Here is a 17,139-nt window from a genome sequence, read left to right as displayed (position 1 = left end):
GTCAGACTCCACAGCCAAGATCCCGCTGAGTCCCTGTGAGCCTGCGGTTGTCCCTAAAGAGCTGTGTGAGGGCTGTGCTGAGGTCAGACTCCACAGCCAAGACCCCACTGAGTCCCCGTGAGCCCGGTGTTGTCCCTAGAGAGCTGTGTGGGGGCTGTGCTGAGGTCAGACCCCACAGCCAAGATCCCACTGAGTCCCCGAGAGCCTGCTGTTGTCCCTAGAGAGCTGTGTGGGGGCTGTGCTGAGATCAGACCCCACAGCCAAGACCCCGCTGAGTCCCCGTGAGCCTGCTGTTGTCCCTAGAGAGCTCTGTGCTGAGGTCAGACCCCACAGCCAAGACCCGTGAGCCTGCTATCGTGAGTGTCCCTAGAAGCCGCCTGCTGCTGTGTGTCCACAAGCCCCTTACCGTGAGTGTCCCTAGAAGCCGCATGTTGCGGAGTGCCCTGGACTGCTCCTATTGTATGCCCAGATTACCCTTGCCTGAACTGTCCTTATTGTGTGTTCGGATTACCCTTGCCTGAACTGCCCCATTGTGTGCCCGGATTATAGCTACCTGGACTGCCCCCCTGAGTGCTTGGGCCATCGCTACCCGAAGCGCCCTATCGTGGGCCGGATTACAATTATTTTAGGCTCCTCCTCTCTATTCCCCTTTTTGGTACCTGGACGCTACCTTCCTCCCCTGAGTGAGTGCCTTCCATAGTTTAATAAAGCTGTGTGTGTTTACCATATTCTTTGTGTGTTCTGTACTGCCTACGCTCCGTCACAGCTCCTTACATTGGTGGTCAGTAGGAAGAATGTCCCTCACATTGGTGATCAGTGGGAAGAATGCTCATTACATTGGTGATCAGTGTGAAGAATGTTCCTTACATTGGTGATCAGTGGGAAGAATGTCCCTTACATTGGTGATCAGTGGGAAGAATGTCCCTTACATTGGTGATCAGTGGGAAGAATGCTCCTTACATTGGTGATCAGTGTGAAGAATGTTCCTTACATTGGTGATCAGTGGGAAGAATGTTCCTTACATTGGTGATCAGTGGGAAGATTGTTCCTTACATTGTTGGTCAGTAGGAAGAATGTCTCTTAACTTGGTGGTCTGTGGGAAGAATGCCCCCTACATTGGAGATCAGTGAGAAGAATGTCCTTTACAATGGTGGTCAGTGTCAAGAATACTCCTAATATTGATGGTCAGTGGAAAGAGTGCCCCTACATTGTTGGTCAGTGGGAAGTATGTTCCTTACATTGGTGGTCAATGGGAAGAATGTTTCTTAAATTGGTGGTCAGTGGGAAGAATACACTTTACATTGATGGTCAGGGAAAGTGAAAAGCAGTAGGGAAAGGTTTTGGGTGAGTAAGAACAGGATAGGGACATGCTATCCTTTCCAGGAATCCTCCCAACTGAGCACAGGCCAGCTAGATGCTTACAGATGGCAGCAGCACTCCAAACTACAGATACAACACTCAGGTATGGGTGTGTAAAAAAATTGGCCAATGGCACCACAGTTTGATGGCACAAATCTTGAATGCCCCAATTTCACAGTTGAGTTCTGAGGCTCATGGGTTTGCCTTCCAACACAGTTGTTACCTTAGACCTGCCTGCTCAGTTTTGCTCCCTTCAAGAAAGAAGTCAAGAGCAGGCAAAAATAAGTGACACCATCCCCTTTGTCATCCTGGAATAAACAGGGCAATGGAGGAACAGTAGAAGAGGTGAATCCACAAAAAAGGGAACATGATGCAATTCAATAGGAATGGCAGGCACCAAGGAATGGAGAAGAAGCAAGCAAGGCAAGTTCCTGTTCAATGATTCAATCTCTAGGTGGCAGCAAGAGGCCAATGGAGAGGAGGAGTTGGGCTGGGGGGTTGCGCTGAAAGGGGAACAGGCATTTTCAGGCAAATTTAATTCATGGCAAACTCATAACCATAGCATTTCCTATTGGTGGTGGGGATCCTTCTACTACCAATTACAATTCCACTGGTGGTAGCCAAACATGAGACTATTGGCGATGCCCACAGCTAACATAGCCACATCCTGGCACCCTTCCTCCCTTCTAACTTTTATTATCCCCAAGAAAGTTCACAAAAAAATTGGAAAGGGCTTAAGTGCTAATTTTTTAGGATTCATATTCCTGTGGATTGCATCGCTGCTCTTAGGCCTGTTTGCACTGCCAACAAAGAGGTGTCCCTGGCCAATTTATATCCTCCCATACCTACTAAGGGATACAGCTTTATTTTTTTTTCAGAAAAATGCAACCATTTGACTTGTGTCTCCACTCTTAAGCCTGTTGGCATTGCTGCCAAACTGGTGATACTGGTCAATTGTTAACACCCCATAATTAAAAGTTACAGCTTTTGATTTATAACTACACGTTCTTGCACCTTCTTAGGCTTGTTTTTGCTGCCATCAAACTGAGATGCCACAGGTCAACTTTTACTCTCCCATAACTACGAAACATTTTTAGAAATGCACCTCTTTGTGGTTTTTGTCTCCACTCCAAGGCCTGCTGATGCTCAGTGAACTTGTGGTGCCATAAGCCAATTTTTATGCTCCCAAGCCCAAGGGCTAAATCTCCATGTGGCTTATCTCTCTGCTTATAGGCCTAATGGCACTGCAAACAATCTGTTGTGCTACTGGGTAATTTTTAACCATACCTCTGAGGGTTTCAGCTTTAATTTTGTGATAGGAAGACATCTGCTTGTGACTGGGGACTCCGCATTTGCCTGCTGGTGTTGCCATTGAATTGTAATGCCACTGGCCACGTTTTATCCTTCCAAACCTAACAGCTGAAGTTTCCCTATGGCTTCTGTCTCTAATCTTAGACCTGTTGGCATTACCATCTATCTGTGGCATCTCTGGCCAATTTGCATCCTCTCAAAGGGCTACAGATATTTTTTTTTTCCTTAGAAATACACCTCCCTGTGCCTTCCAATCTACCCCAATCTATCATGTATAAGATCAATATAAAATTGGGTGCAGAGCTAAAACTTTAACCACATATGTTAAATGATAAGCTGCTAATATATCAACCAAATAAAGTGACTTAGTGGTATCATATAACTCTGTCACTATGTAGTGACCAATGGTGCTTATTATAGTGCTAGAAAAATAAAATGTCAATTGATAAGTGCATGGAAGATCTAATAATCTTCAATTGTTGGTGGTCTATCCGGTGTATGGTGATGTGACCAATAGTATAAAGACTGCACACTCACCAGATGCGCAATCTATAAGCGCATTTAGAGATAACACTCTCAGGAGATGAACTGGAGGCCCCTTTAAAGGTGAGTATGGTCTGGTCTGATGTTCCCTCACTGCTCCCTCCGCTGTCAGCAATGGCTCTGCCACTCCTCTCATGTAGCTCATGGTAGAGATAGACGCGATCCTGGAGACTGACAGTCTCCAGGATCGCGTCTATCTGTACCATGAGCTACATGAGAGGAGTGGCATAGAGAGAGAGAGATTGTTTGCAGTGCCATTAGGCCTATAAGCAGAGAGATAAGCCACATGGAGATTTTTTTACATATGTGGTTATGATATTTTAAGGTTTTAGCAGTGCACCCAATTTTTGGTACCTTTTGGTGTTTCAGCAGCTCAGTTGACTTTTAGCTCTCACCTCTCTGTGCTTTCTAACATTCATAAGAGTTTATCTCCCCTCTGTAAACAACATAGCTCAAACACAGTTCACTAAATCACCTACCCTCTTTAAACAAGGTGTTGGGTTATCCAGATCCTATACCTTATTGGTTTGCTGTGAAGCTCTAACTAGGGCCAAAACCTGAGCAGGCAATTATGGATCAGCATAAAATTTTGCTGCAAATTCACCTTGAACTCAAAAGTTTAACAAAATCCAAATGCATTTCCTAATCTTTGCTTTCAAAGGAACCAACATTGTTGCTGTAAGTTAATGTGGCATCATATGAAAGTCTGCACACCAATATGTATGAAGCCACATAGATTATAATGGGTGATGTAGTTGCCATAATACACTATGCAACCAAAGTTTGTGCACACCTGACTATCATACTTACTTCATGGCCAAAGGTATGTGGATACCCCTCTAAGTAACTGAGTTCAGGTGTTCCACAGCAAATGCATTGTAGACCATTGTCCTCTTCCAACCATGTGGCAACATTTTGGTAAAGGCCCTTTTCTGTTTCAGTATGACTATGCCCTTGCGTACAAAGCCAACTCCATAAAAACCATGGTTTGATGGCTTTGGTGTGGAGGAACTTGAGTGGCCTGCACACATCCATGACCTCAACCCTACTGAACATCTTTGAGATGAATAAGAGCACCAATTGTGAGCCAGGTCTTCTCATCCAACATCTGTACCTGACCTCAACCTTACTGAACATAATTGGGATGAATTGGAACAATGATTGTGACCCAGGTCTACCCGTCCAACATCAGTATCCAACCTCAACCTTATTGAACATCATTGGGATGAATTGGAACAATGATTGTTACCCAGGTCTACCTATCCAACATCAGTACCTGACCTCAACAATACCGAACACCTTTGAGATGAATAAGAACACCAGTTGTGAGCCAGGTCTTCTCATTCAACATCTGTACCTGACCTCAACCTTACTGAACATCATTGGGATGAATTGGAACAATGATTGTGACCCAGGTCTACCCATCCAACATCAGTACCTGACCTCAACCTTACTGAACATCATTGGGATGAATTGGAACAATGATTGTGACCCAGGTCTACCCATCCAACATCAGTACCTGAACTCAACAATACCGAACACCTTTGAGATGAATTAGAACAATGATTGTGACCCAGTTCTACACATCTAACATCAGTATCCGATCTCAACCCCAACACCTTTGGGGGTCATTGGAATTTCAATAGTGAGGTCTCCCTGTCCAACATCAGGAGTGTATCAAGTTTTTTGAAGTGCAAGGAACATGCCGATAGGGGGAGAGAGAGTGACAGAGAGATGAGTTCATCAGTCTGCTGCTTCTCCTTTCACTGTTCAGCTATAGCAGTGGTTCTCAACCTTCCTAATGCCGTGACCCTTTAATACAGTTCCTCATGTTGTGGTGACCCCCAACCATAAAATTATTTACCCAGTAATTATAATTCATGAGTGTCGTTTCACCTCCAATACTGCTGCTTTCAACACAGTAGCTGCTTCTAACAGAGTAGCTGCTTTCAACACAGTAGCTGCTTTCTACACAGTAGCTGCTCTTTACACATCGGAAATATGTGTTTTCTGATGGTCTTAGGGGACCCCTGTGAAAGGGTCGTTCGACCCCCAAAGGGGTCGCGACCCACAGGTTGAGAACCACTGAGCTATAGGGTGGAGAGGGGACCTGTAAGTAAAAGTGAAAATGCAGGGGAGAAAGATCAGGTCCCCTCCATTGACAAACAATCTTATGCTGTGTAGCTCAAGAGCTAGCTAATGCTCAAGACTGGATAGACAGAAATGCAAAATATTTAGCATGTAAAACAGCAGCTGCATTTCTTTTTCATCTGTGAACTGCGATGTTTGCCTGGAGATCAGATTTCTCTTGTGGACAGGATTGTGCTGGTAGCATAAGGGTTAAGTCATCAGTGCTGCAATTTGGGGTTTGCGAGTTCATGTTCTGCATTCGATGGCGGCATGATGTTTTTGGCAATTATGCAGAAATGTCCCTAGGTGCGATGATTAGGCAGGGAGCAGTGAGCAATCTGACAGATGTACCTGAGACAGCTGTGTGTACCTGCCGACAACCCAGGGAGACAAATTGGTCTTACAGCACGGCAAAGATGTAGGATGGGAGGGATCTCCTGATAGAAAAAAAACTTATTCTGGGATTGGAATTTCACCCAAAAAATAAATAAAAACTTTAAAGGTGACCTGCCATGAAAGAAACAAAGCAATCCTACTAGCCAAAAAGATTCCAGATGGCACCCCATGTACTCATGTCTCCTACCTGTCCATCATTCCAACCCTGTGTATTTCAGCACCAGAACACAGATTTCTGTACTGAGTTCCTGGATCTGTAAACCTGCTGTACCCATTATGAGGGGTTCCCACCATCCGTGAGCTGAGTTTCAGGCTCTGCACACCTGCTGTGCCCATTATGAGGAGCTGCCACCATCCTTGTTCTCAGTTCCTGAGGCTGTAAATCTTCTTTGCTCAATTTAGGGGATTCTCACTATCCCTGAGTTCCTTGGTGTGCACGCCTAATGTGCCCAATATGAGGGGTTCCCACAGTCCTTGAGCTGAGTTCTCAGGTCTGCACTCCTGCTGTGACCAGGAGGAGCTTCCACCTTTTCGTGTGTGTGTTGAGTTTCCGAGTCTGTACACCTTCTGTGCTCATTATGAGCAGTTCCCACCATCTCTGCACTGAGTTCCCAGTTCTGTACACCTGCTGTGCCCATTATGAGGGATCTGCAACCCTCAGTGCCCATTAAATGAGGCTCCCACACAGGGGCGGACTGACCATTTGGAAACTCGGGCACTGCCCGAGGGCCCAGGGTCAGTAGGGGGCCCCATGAGATGCCCCTGGTACCTTTTTCATAGGCTTTTTTGAGTTTGGGCAAAGACACAGGGGCCCTATGATCCCCTATTGCCCGGGGGCCCCATGAGTTGTCAGTCCACCCCTGCTCCCACCATCCCTAAACCGAGATCCTGGGCCTGCACTCCTGCTGTACCCATTATGAGGAGCTCCCATCATCTCTGTGCTGAGTTCCTGGGTCTGTACACCGCCTATGCTCATTATGAAGGGTTCCCACCATCCCTTTATTGAGGTCTAGGGTCTACAACCTTGCTGTGCCCATTATGAAGGCTCTCACTAACCCAAAGATGAGCCCCCGGGTCTACATACCTGTTGTGCCCATTATGAAGGCTCTCACTAACCCAAAGATGAGCCCCCGAGTCTACATACCTGTTGTGCCCATTATGAAAGTTTCTCAACTTCCCTACTGGATTTGTATTTATTTTATATTACTGGGAATGTAAGAGGAGGAGCCAGAAGACACCCAGAATTCACTGATTATTATTATTATTATACCAAAAGGTTTGCTCAGCGCTGTACATTATAGTGGGGGACAGTACATGAGGCAATACAGTAGCAAAACAATACACAAGGGGTTTGAGGGCCCTGCTCTTTCGAGCTTACAATCTAGGAGATTGATGAAGCACTGATGATGTATCCAAGACATATAAGAGGCCAGGTGCGGACTTATCCCACCAGATTCTGCCTAGAACTACAATAGAACTTTATACAATGCATCCAGAAAGTATTCACAGCGCTTAGCTTTTGCCACATTTTGTTATGTTACAGCCTTATTCCCGAATGGAGTAAATTCATTTGTTTCTTCAATATTCTACAAACAATACCCCATAATGACAACGTGAAAGAAGTTTGTTTTGAAATCTTTGCAGTTTATTAAAAATAAAAAACGAAAAAAAAAACAACACGTACATAAGTATTCACAGCCTTTGCCATGACACTCAAAATTGAGCTCTGGTGCATCCTATTCCCACTGATCATCCTTGAGATGTTTCCACAACTTGATTGGAGTCCACCTGTGGGAAATTCAGTTGATTGGACATGATTAGAAAAGGCATAAACCTGTCTATATAAGGCCCCACATTTAACAGTGCATGTCAGAGCACAAACCAAGCCATGAAGTCCAAGGAATTGTTTGTAGACCTAGGAGACAGGATGGTATCAAGGCACAGATCTGAGGAAGGGTACAGAAAATTTCTGCAGCATTGAAGGCCCCAATGAGCACAGTGGTCTCCATCATCCTTAAATGGAAGAAGCGTGGAACCACCAGGAATCTTCCTAGAGTAGGTCGCCTGGCCAAAATGAGAGATCGAGGGAGAAGGGCCTTAGCCAGGGAGGTAACCAAGCACCCGATGGTCTCTCTGAAAGAGCTCCAGCATTTCTCTTAGGAGAGAAGAACCTTCCAGAAGAACAACCATCTCTACAGCACTCCACCAATCAGGCCTGTACGGTAAAGTGGCCAGATGGAAGCCACTCCTCAGTAAAAGACAAATGGCAGCTCGTCTGGTGTTTGCCAAAAGGCACCTGAGGGACTCTCAGACCATGAGAAACAAAACTCTCTGGTCTGATGAACAAAGATTGAACTCTTTGGCCTGAATGTCAAGCGTCATGTCTGGAGGAAACCAGGCACCGCTCACCACCTGGCCAATACCATCCCTACAGTGAAGCATGCTGTGGGGATGTTTTTCAGTGGCAGGAACTGGGAGACCAGTCAGGATAAAAGGAAAGATGAATGAAGCAATGTACAGAGACATCCTTGATGAAAACCTGTTCCAGAGCGCTCTGGACCTTAGACTGAGGCTACGGTTCATCTTTCAACAGGACAACGACCCTAAGCACACAGCCCACATAACAAAGGAGTGTCTACGGGCCAACTCTGTGAATGTCCTGGAGTGGCCTAGCCAGAGCCCAGACTTGAACCCGATTGAACATCTCTGGAGAGATCTGAAAATGGCTGTGCACCAACGCTCCCCATCCAACCTGATGGAGCTTGAGAGTTTCAGCAAAGAAAATTTGGAGAAATTGCCCAAAATAGGTTTGCCAAGCTTGTAGCATCATACTCAAAATGACTCGAGGCTGTAATTGGTGCTAAAGGTGCTTCAACAAAGTAATGAGCAAAGGCTGTGAATACTTATGTACAGTACATGGGTTTTTTTCGTTTGCAAAGTTGCAAAGATTTCAAAACTAACTTCTTTCACGTTGTCATTATGGGATATTGTTTGTAGAATGTTGAGGAAAAAAATGAATTTAATCCATTTTGGAATAAGGCTGTAACATAACAAAATGTGGCAAAAGTTAAGCGCTGTGAATACTTTCTGGATGCACTGTATGTATTGACCCTTTAAGTGATTCTTTTTTGGCCACACATTTTCCATTCTATTCATCCATATCATACTTACAGAAAAGTCAGCATCTTCAGCCCTCAGGTGATCCGCTATGTAGTGGACACCCTCTAAAGCTTTTAATATACTTGGGGAGAGCAAGAAATTGGGTTCAGTGTTCTCCACTTTGCTTTGACGAGGGGTCTGGCATTGTCCCCCAGGCACTGGGTGGTTATAGTCATAACGATACTGAAGGCAATGGTTGTGTGTGGACACATGATGGACATGACACGGCTGCAACTCCACTTCTGGCTCCCCCCACTTCTCATCCACATCTGTCTCCATCCAATATTTAGAAGTACTGAGCTTAAGCTCCGGTGTGTCGTACTGACTGATAATTTCCTCTACTGGAGCTGGTGGTCTCTTCATGAAAAGCCATCTTGGTATGTGCTCCAGAAAAACAGAACGAACCCAAAGAGGCATCTTGTGGGTACTTGGCGATCGATGGTGGACGTTCAACACAAAGACAGTGATGACTATAGAAAGCGTGACAAAGATCATGGTGAACAGGAGGTACTCCCCAATCAACGGGATCACCAACGATGTGGATGGGATGATCTCCGTAATCAGTAGAAGGAACACGGTTAGAGATAACAGCACCGAGATACACAACGTGATCTTCTCACCACAATCCGATGGTAGGTAGAACACAAGGACAGTAAGGCAAGATATCAAGAGGCATGGGATGATTAGATTAATGGTGTAGAACAAGGGTAACCTCCGAATGATGAAGTAGTATGTGATATCAGGGTAAATTTCCGTGCAGCAATCATATTTCTTAGAGTTGTACGTCCCAACGGCGTTGACAATCGCCCACTCGCCACTCTCCCAATAGTCCTTTAGGTCCACATTGCGCTCCATGCTCTCCAAGTCAATGTTGGCTTTGTCATACGTCCAAGAGCCAAATTTCATCTTGCAGCTCTGCTGGTCGAAGGGGAAGAAGGTCACATCAATACTGCAGGAGCTTTTGTAGATGGCAGGGGGGACCCACTGAACCTTTCCCGTGTGGAACAGGTGCGCTTTGGTCATGTGGGTGATGGCAAACTCTCCATCGGCACTGTAGAAAGAATGAATATTTTGTAAGTTTTTCAAGCAAAAATTTAGTGCAGACTATACACATTGAATTAAACTTGAACTAAAAGGCAAAACTTTTTTGATAGAGCAAGGGAGGGTTCAAACCCTTCTGGTTAATTTTCCATTTGTGTACCATTGGAGTAATTTCCCTTATCTTCCTGTCCCTATAGCCAAAACAGTGAGAGGAAATCCCTCCAAAGTGATTGTCACCAGAACTAGTGTCCCTTTGGATGATTTCCCTTCTATTCCTGTTCTGGGGACAACCCAAAATTTGGATTTTTGTTCTCTTATACCGGGGGTCTCCAAATGTTCTAAAAGAGCTTCAGACTTTAGGGGGGGCAGACTGTGCCCAGTGGGAGTAAACAATGCCCCAGGGGGAGAAATATTTGGTGTCAGTGGGAGGAATTGTGCTCCATTTTTGTTGTCAGTGGAAGGAACTATGCCCCGTCATTGGTGTCAATGGGAGGAACAGTGCTCCATCATTGGTGTCAGTGGGAGGAATAGTGCCCCCTTGTTGGTGTCAGTGGGAGGAATAGTGCCCCTATCATTGGTATCAGTGGGAGGAATAGTGCCCCATCATTGGTATCAGTGGGAGGAATAGTGCCCCATCATTGGTATCAGTGGGAGGAATAGTGCCCCATCATTGGTATCAGTGGGAGGAATAGTGCCCCATCATTGGTGTCAGTGGGAGAAATAGTGTCCCATCATTGGTGTCAGTGGGAGGAATAGTGCCCCATCATTGGTATCAGTGGGAGGAATAGTGCCACATCATTGCTGTCAGTGGGAGGAATAGTGCCCCATCATTGGTATCAGTGGGAGGAATAGTGCCCCATCATTGGTATCAGTGGGAGGAATAGTGCTCCATCATTGGTATCAGTGGGAGGAATAGTGCCCCATCATTGGTATCAGTGGGAGGAATAGTGCCCCATCATTGCTGTCAGTGGGAGGAATAGTGCTCCATCATTCGTATCAGTGGGAGGAATAATGTCCCATCATTGGTGTCAGTGGGAGGAATAGTGCCCCATCATTGCTATCAGTTGAAGGAATAGTGCCCCATCATTGCTATCAGTTGAAGGAATAGTGCCCCATCATTGGTATCAGTGGGGGGAATAGTGCCCCATCATTGGTGTCAGTGGGAGGAATAGTGCCCCATCATTGCTGTCAGTGGGAGGAATAGTGTCCCATCATTGGTATCAGTGGAAGGAATAGTGCCCCATCATTGGTGTCAGTGGAAGGAATAGTGCCCCATCATTGGTATCAGTGGGAGGAGTAGTGCCCCATCATTTGGTATCAGTGGGAGGAATAGTGCCCCATCATTGGTATCAGTGGGAGGAATAGTGCCCCTCATTAGTGTCAGTGGGAGGAATAGTGCCCCATCATTGGTGTCAGCGGGAGGAATAGTGCCCCATCATAGGTATCAGTGAGAGGAACAGTGCCCCATCATTGGTATCAGTGGGAGGAATAGTGCCCCATCATTGGTATCAGCGGGAGGAATAGTGCCCCATCATAGGTATCAGTGGGAGGAATAGTGCCCCATCATTGGTGTCAGTGGGAGGAATAGTGTCCCATCATTGGTATTAGTTGGAGGAATAGTGCCCCATCATTGGTATCAGTGGGAGGAATAGTGTCCCATCATTGGTATCAGTGGGAGGAATAGTGCCCCATCATTGGTATCAGTGGGAGGAATTGTGCCCCATCATTGGTATCAGTGGGAGGAACAGTGCCCCATCATTGGTATCAGTGGGAGGAATAGTGCCCCATCATTGGTATCAGTGGGAGGAATAGTGTCCCATCATTGGTATTAGTGGGAGGAATAGTGCCCCATCATTGGTATCAGTGGGAGGAATAGTGCCCCCTTGTTGGTGTCAGTGGGAGGAATAGTGCCCCATCATTGGTATCAGTGGGAGGAATAGTGCCCCCTTGTTGGTGTCAGTGGGAGGAATAGTGCCCCATCATTGGTATCAGTGGGAGGAATAGTGCCCCATCATTGGTATCAGTGGGAGGAATAGTGCCCCCTTGTTGGTGTCAGTGGGAGGAATAGTGCCCCATCATTGGTATCAGTGGGAGGAATAGTGCCCCCTTGTTGGTGTCAGTGACAGGAATTATGCCCCATCATTGGTATCAGTGGCAGGAATAATACATCAAGGGCCGGAAAAAGGCAAGCAAAGGACCAGTTTGGAGACCACTTACCTATACTCTTGGTCATAACGATAAACAGGACAGATTGAGAGGGTGACTCTCCCCAATGGAGGCACAGATAAAAACCTGACAGAGTTTCTAACCCCTATCCACTCTATCCAAAAAAAAATAAAAAAAGTTTGACTCTTCGTTATACTAAAACAACTAGACTTAAAGAATTAAATAATATGGAAGTGAAACCTTTAATTGGTAAGTGTGTTACTCAAAAAGTTCTGAAAAACATAATTATGTTTTTTTTCGGAGTAGCCATTTTCAATGGGTCTAAAGTGCCACAACTGCTGACGTAGCCCCATTGACTTGAGTAGACGAATTTGATAGGTGGTTCCACCTGTCAACTCAACATTTCATGTTAAATTTGAAGGAAAGCATCGTGTCCATGGTATGTAAAGAGTGCCCCCTGGCTGATAGTAGGCTTTAGGTGGGTGGTAAAACTGTGGCTCAGCTGCCTGTTGTTTCTGCCCACCCTGTGAAAAAGCCTTAAAATGTGCCTTCACTGTTTTTTTGAAGACTGCATATTCTGGGCCCTCCTTTTAATGCATTTAGAAAGATTTTTTTTTTTTTGGGTAGCCTGCTTTACCCAAAGGGCTTGCTTCTACTTCCTTATTGCTTGCCTAGGTGAGGATGATGTTTGCTGAGTGTTTGTGTTCACCAAAATTTTCCATAGAGTTCCCTGGCAGCACTGCCCATTTTCTCCACAGCTCTATGCTGAGATCAGCCTCCAGCACATAGAGAAGGGGGAAGTTCCCACTCTGCCTTCAATTAATTTTTTTGTTCCTGGTTCAGCCCCTGAGACTTTTTCCTCTCTATAGCCGGCTAGGCTCCTAGAAATTTTTTTTTAGTTTCATAAATGTTTTGGATCAGTACCTTTTACCCTTCAGTTTCAGTAGACTACCCTAACATGTTATAAAAAGCTTTTTTTTATCCCAAACACACTATTTATAAAATAAATTGCATATCAGCAAGAGCATGTGAATGGGGGAAAAATAAATATTATTAAGTTATTTCCTGTGTTTTTTTAATGTATTTCATTGATTTAAATAAGAAAATACAGCATTTGACCCCTAGATGGCACTAAGTATAATTGTAAATCCCTCTGATACTCAGAGCCACCTAGTGGACAATTGCAGCCTTTTTTCCTTTTATAATGTTACTAAACCCACAACAGTACAATCAGTCTGTATATGCAGTAAAGCATGCTTGTTATACTCACTGTGGAACCTAAGGGGTTAATCCCCGCAATGTGTAAAAAAGCTGTTTGATCCTGTCTTCTCTGATCCTCCCCTTCTTCTACTGTCCCCAATCCATCTGTTGACAATACAGAGCTCTAGGAGTCACTCTGCTCATGCTCAGTTTAATATGTATCACTAGAGAGTTTTTTTTTTCTTTGGATGGGTGCATGTGATCATCACAGGGCCAATCGGCACTATCCAGACAGAGGGTCGTGGGTTATGCAGCCTCATAGGACAGTCAGAGCAGAATGAAAACTCCTCCTACAAGATTTAACCAGTGCTCAGCTGGACACTGATAGAAGTCACAAGACTGCTCTAACTGCTGATGAGAAAAGGTATTTAGCAGTTTATATTTACTAAAATAATTGCATTTCTATGTTCTGTGTACTGTGGGAGACCAGATATAGTGAATGCAGGGTCCTAGGAGACCAGATATAGTGAATGCAGGGCCCGGGGAGACCGGATATAGTGAATGCAGGGTCCGAGGAGCACGGATATAGTGAATGCAGGGTCCGGGGAGACCGGATATAGTGAATGCAGGGTCCGGGGAGACCGGATATAGTGAATGCAGGGTCCGGGGAGACCGAATATAAGGAATGCAGGGTCTGGGGAGAGCGGATATAGTTAATGCAGGGTCTGGGGAGAGCGGATATAGTGAATGCAGGGTCCGGGGAGACCGGATATAGTGAATGCAGGGTCAGGGGAGACCGGATATAGTGAATGCAGGGTCCGGGGAGACCGGATATAGTGAATGCAGGGTCCGGGGAGACCGGATATAGTGAATGCAGGGTCCGGGGAGACCGGATATAGTGAATGCAGAGTCCGGGGAAACCGGATATAGTGAATGCAGGGTCCGGGGGCACCGAATATAGTGAATGCAGGGTCCGGGGAGACCGGATATAGTGAATGCAGGGTCCGGGGAGACCGGATATAGTGAATGCAGGGTCCAGGGAAACCGGATATAGAGAATGCAGGGTCCGGGGAGACCGGATATAGTGAATGCAGGGTCCGGGGAGACCGGATATAGTGAATGCAGGGTCCGGGGAGAGCGGATATAGTGAATGCAGGGTCCGGGGAGACCGGATATAGTGAATGCAGGGTCCGGGGAGAGCGGATATAGTGAATGCAGGGTCCGGGGAGACCGGATATAGTGAATGCAGGGTCCGGGGAGATCGGATATAGTGAATGCAGGGTCCGGGGAGACCGGATATAGTGAATGCAGGGTCCGGGGTTTAGTAACACTTTAAATCAATGGAAAACATGCAACCATCACAGGAAATATCCCAATAACATTTGTTTTTTGGTCCGTTTGCACAGAAAAATATGTACAGGCACTTTCACTGGGCACATTGCTATGACAATTTGGTTTTATAAATACATCTGTCACTTTTGATGGACAGCTTTGGTCCGTTAAAGGAATTTGAAAAATACCAGACTTACTGGCCGGATCACCGGGTAAAAATAAAGATTAAAAAAAAGTTTAAAAGAAGAAAACGAAAGCAGCCACCACATCTGAGAATTGGTATGCTGCAATAAGTAGTTAGCACTTCCGCCTGGCAGTAATCGGGTCGTTGTTTCTAATCTCAACCACGGCAATACCTGCCTGGAGTTTGCATGTTCTCCCTGTGCCTGTTTGGGTTTCCTCCAGGTAATCCGGTTTCCTCCCACACTCCAAAGACATGCTGGTAGGTGAATTGGCTTCTGTCTAAACTGGCCCTAGTATGTGTATGTATGAATGTGAGTTAGGGACCTTAGATTGTACACCCCTTGAGGGTTAGGGACTGATGTGAATGTACAATATATATGTAAAGTGCTGTGTAAATTGATGGCGCTGTATAAGCACCTGAAATAAATAATAATAATACTTTTTTTTTGTTTTTTGGTGTCATGAGCAATGGGGGTATTACAGACACTCGGTTGCATACAGCGAATAGCGGAGTTCTCCTTAAGGCCTTTGGTTTCATAGAGTGCATGCAGAGTTCTCCTTTAATCCCTATCTGCTTTTGCCGTGTGGGTGTCTGACACACTTTAAATTCCGTTGAACAATCAGCATTGGTGACGAGATCCTGATTTAGAACAATTATCAGACCCATGGTGGATTTTGACATTAAAAAAGAAAAGTCTACCTCGGGTCATGAAGAATGCTCGTCGGCAGAGGGTCTATTCTTGGCGAAATTTCTAGGCGGCTTATTTTAAGCAGCACGGGATCTGCGGCGGAGTCGGAAGGAACGTAATGAGTTTTTTCCGAGCGTTAACTAATTTGCTTCGAGAGACAAAGATGTGAAAATGTTTCCTAGACCGAAATAAAATGAAAAAATCAATCCCGGGCCGGGCTCTCAAGGGCAGATGCTTTGTAGTACAAGTTATTTCCTATTTATAAGACCCCCCCTCCCTCCCCCCCCCACACCGCCACCTCCGGTGAGAGAATATTATAATCCCAGACTATTAATACCAGCTGTGGAAACATCAATGTGAAATTGTGGTGAAGATTGTGGGTGCTGCTGGATGGAAAGTGAAGATTATAGGGGGGGGGGGGAAGCCAGACCGAAGATGGGGGAACATCGTCATTTAAAGGGTCAGTTCACAAAAAAATGAGGTTTGGGTTACAGAGAGAAGTCAATCTTTTAAGGGAAACCCCATGCCAACATTTAAAAAAAAATGGTGTGGGATCCCCCAAAATCCACACTGGACCCTTAGCCAAACTTTTGAAAAAATAATAGCATGGGATCCCCCCAAAATCTATACCACAGCTTTATCAGACCATGCAGCTCGGCAGGCCAGGAACGAAAAGGGAGGGGGGTCATCATTGGAAGACCCCGCCCTAATGTATTCTTGTCATTCGGTGTGATGGGACAAGGGATGGATGTGTTTGGCGAGCGGTGGTTTTTTTCATGCAGTTCGGCGTTCAACATGATTGACGTTAGATCCACTTCGAGGGACTTTTTTTTGGGGGGTGTTAATAAAGGACTCGTCAAAAACTGCGTGTTTTTTAAAAAACTTTTGACACTTTTTGCTGAATCAGTAGGGGTACCCCATACTCATTAACATGGGGGGGTCGGGATGTGGGGACCTCCTTGTTAAAGGGGGCTTCCAGATCCTGAAAAGCCCCCCACCCGCAGACTTCCACAATCACCAGGCCAGGGTTGTAGGGAGGAGGGCCTTGTCCTTATCAACAAGGGGACAAGGTGCTTTGGAGGGAGCCCCCCTCCCTCAAAGCACCCCCCAGGGACAAGGTGCTTTGGGGGGAGCTCCCCTCCCCCAAAGCACCCCCCATGTTGAGGGGTTATGGCCTGGTATGGTTCTGGAGGGGGAGCCTATAAGAAGGGTGCAATCTAAACTAGTTAGGTGCTGCTTTGGACGGGAGGGTGAGGGTCAACTCTGTTTCCCAGGCTTTTCTTTGGCAGGTTTTTTTGGGTTTGACCCACTGCTACTGTGCACTATAAATGCTGGACAGTGATCCAGAGCCGAGAGCCCTGGGGGTGAGAGAGAGAATGTGGAGTGGAGCAGCACCTTACTAAAACCTTTGGAGCCTGCTGTCAGGTAGGGGAGCTGCTGAAACCCGGGCTTTGCCTCGGAGACATCGGCTATTGGAAACTGCCATGCAATGGACTCTTTCACAGAGGTACTTTGCCTATACAGGTATGCCGGGGCAGCACACAGGCCTGAGTTAGGGATTAGGGATGTAGGGAAAATGACGGCTCATGTCTATTGGACTCTGTAATGTTTTTGGCACTTTTTTAAGTAA

At 45.9% G+C, this 17,139-nt stretch overlaps 1 protein-coding gene across 1 annotated transcript in view; it reads right to left on the bottom strand.

Annotated features, from left to right (window-relative positions):
* The window catches only part of CHRNA2 (cholinergic receptor nicotinic alpha 2 subunit), a 194,261-nt gene that overhangs the window by 10,475 nt on the left and 166,647 nt on the right, over positions 1–17,139 (bottom strand). The window contains exon 6 of the mRNA XM_089653872.1: positions 8,911–9,949. Within this exon, the coding sequence (XP_089509998.1) occupies positions 8,911–9,949 (1,039 nt within the window). The remainder of the gene's footprint in view (positions 1–8,910; positions 9,950–17,139) is intronic.

Source organism: Staurois parvus, unplaced genomic scaffold (genome assembly GCF_062004578.1).
Source record: "Staurois parvus isolate SC_StPar_1 unplaced genomic scaffold, SC_StPar_1.0 ptg000723l, whole genome shotgun sequence".
Lineage (NCBI taxonomy): Eukaryota > Metazoa > Chordata > Amphibia > Anura > Ranidae > Staurois > Staurois parvus.
Note: the sequence above shows the minus strand (reverse complement) of the source record. Positions and strands in the feature narration are given on the sequence as shown.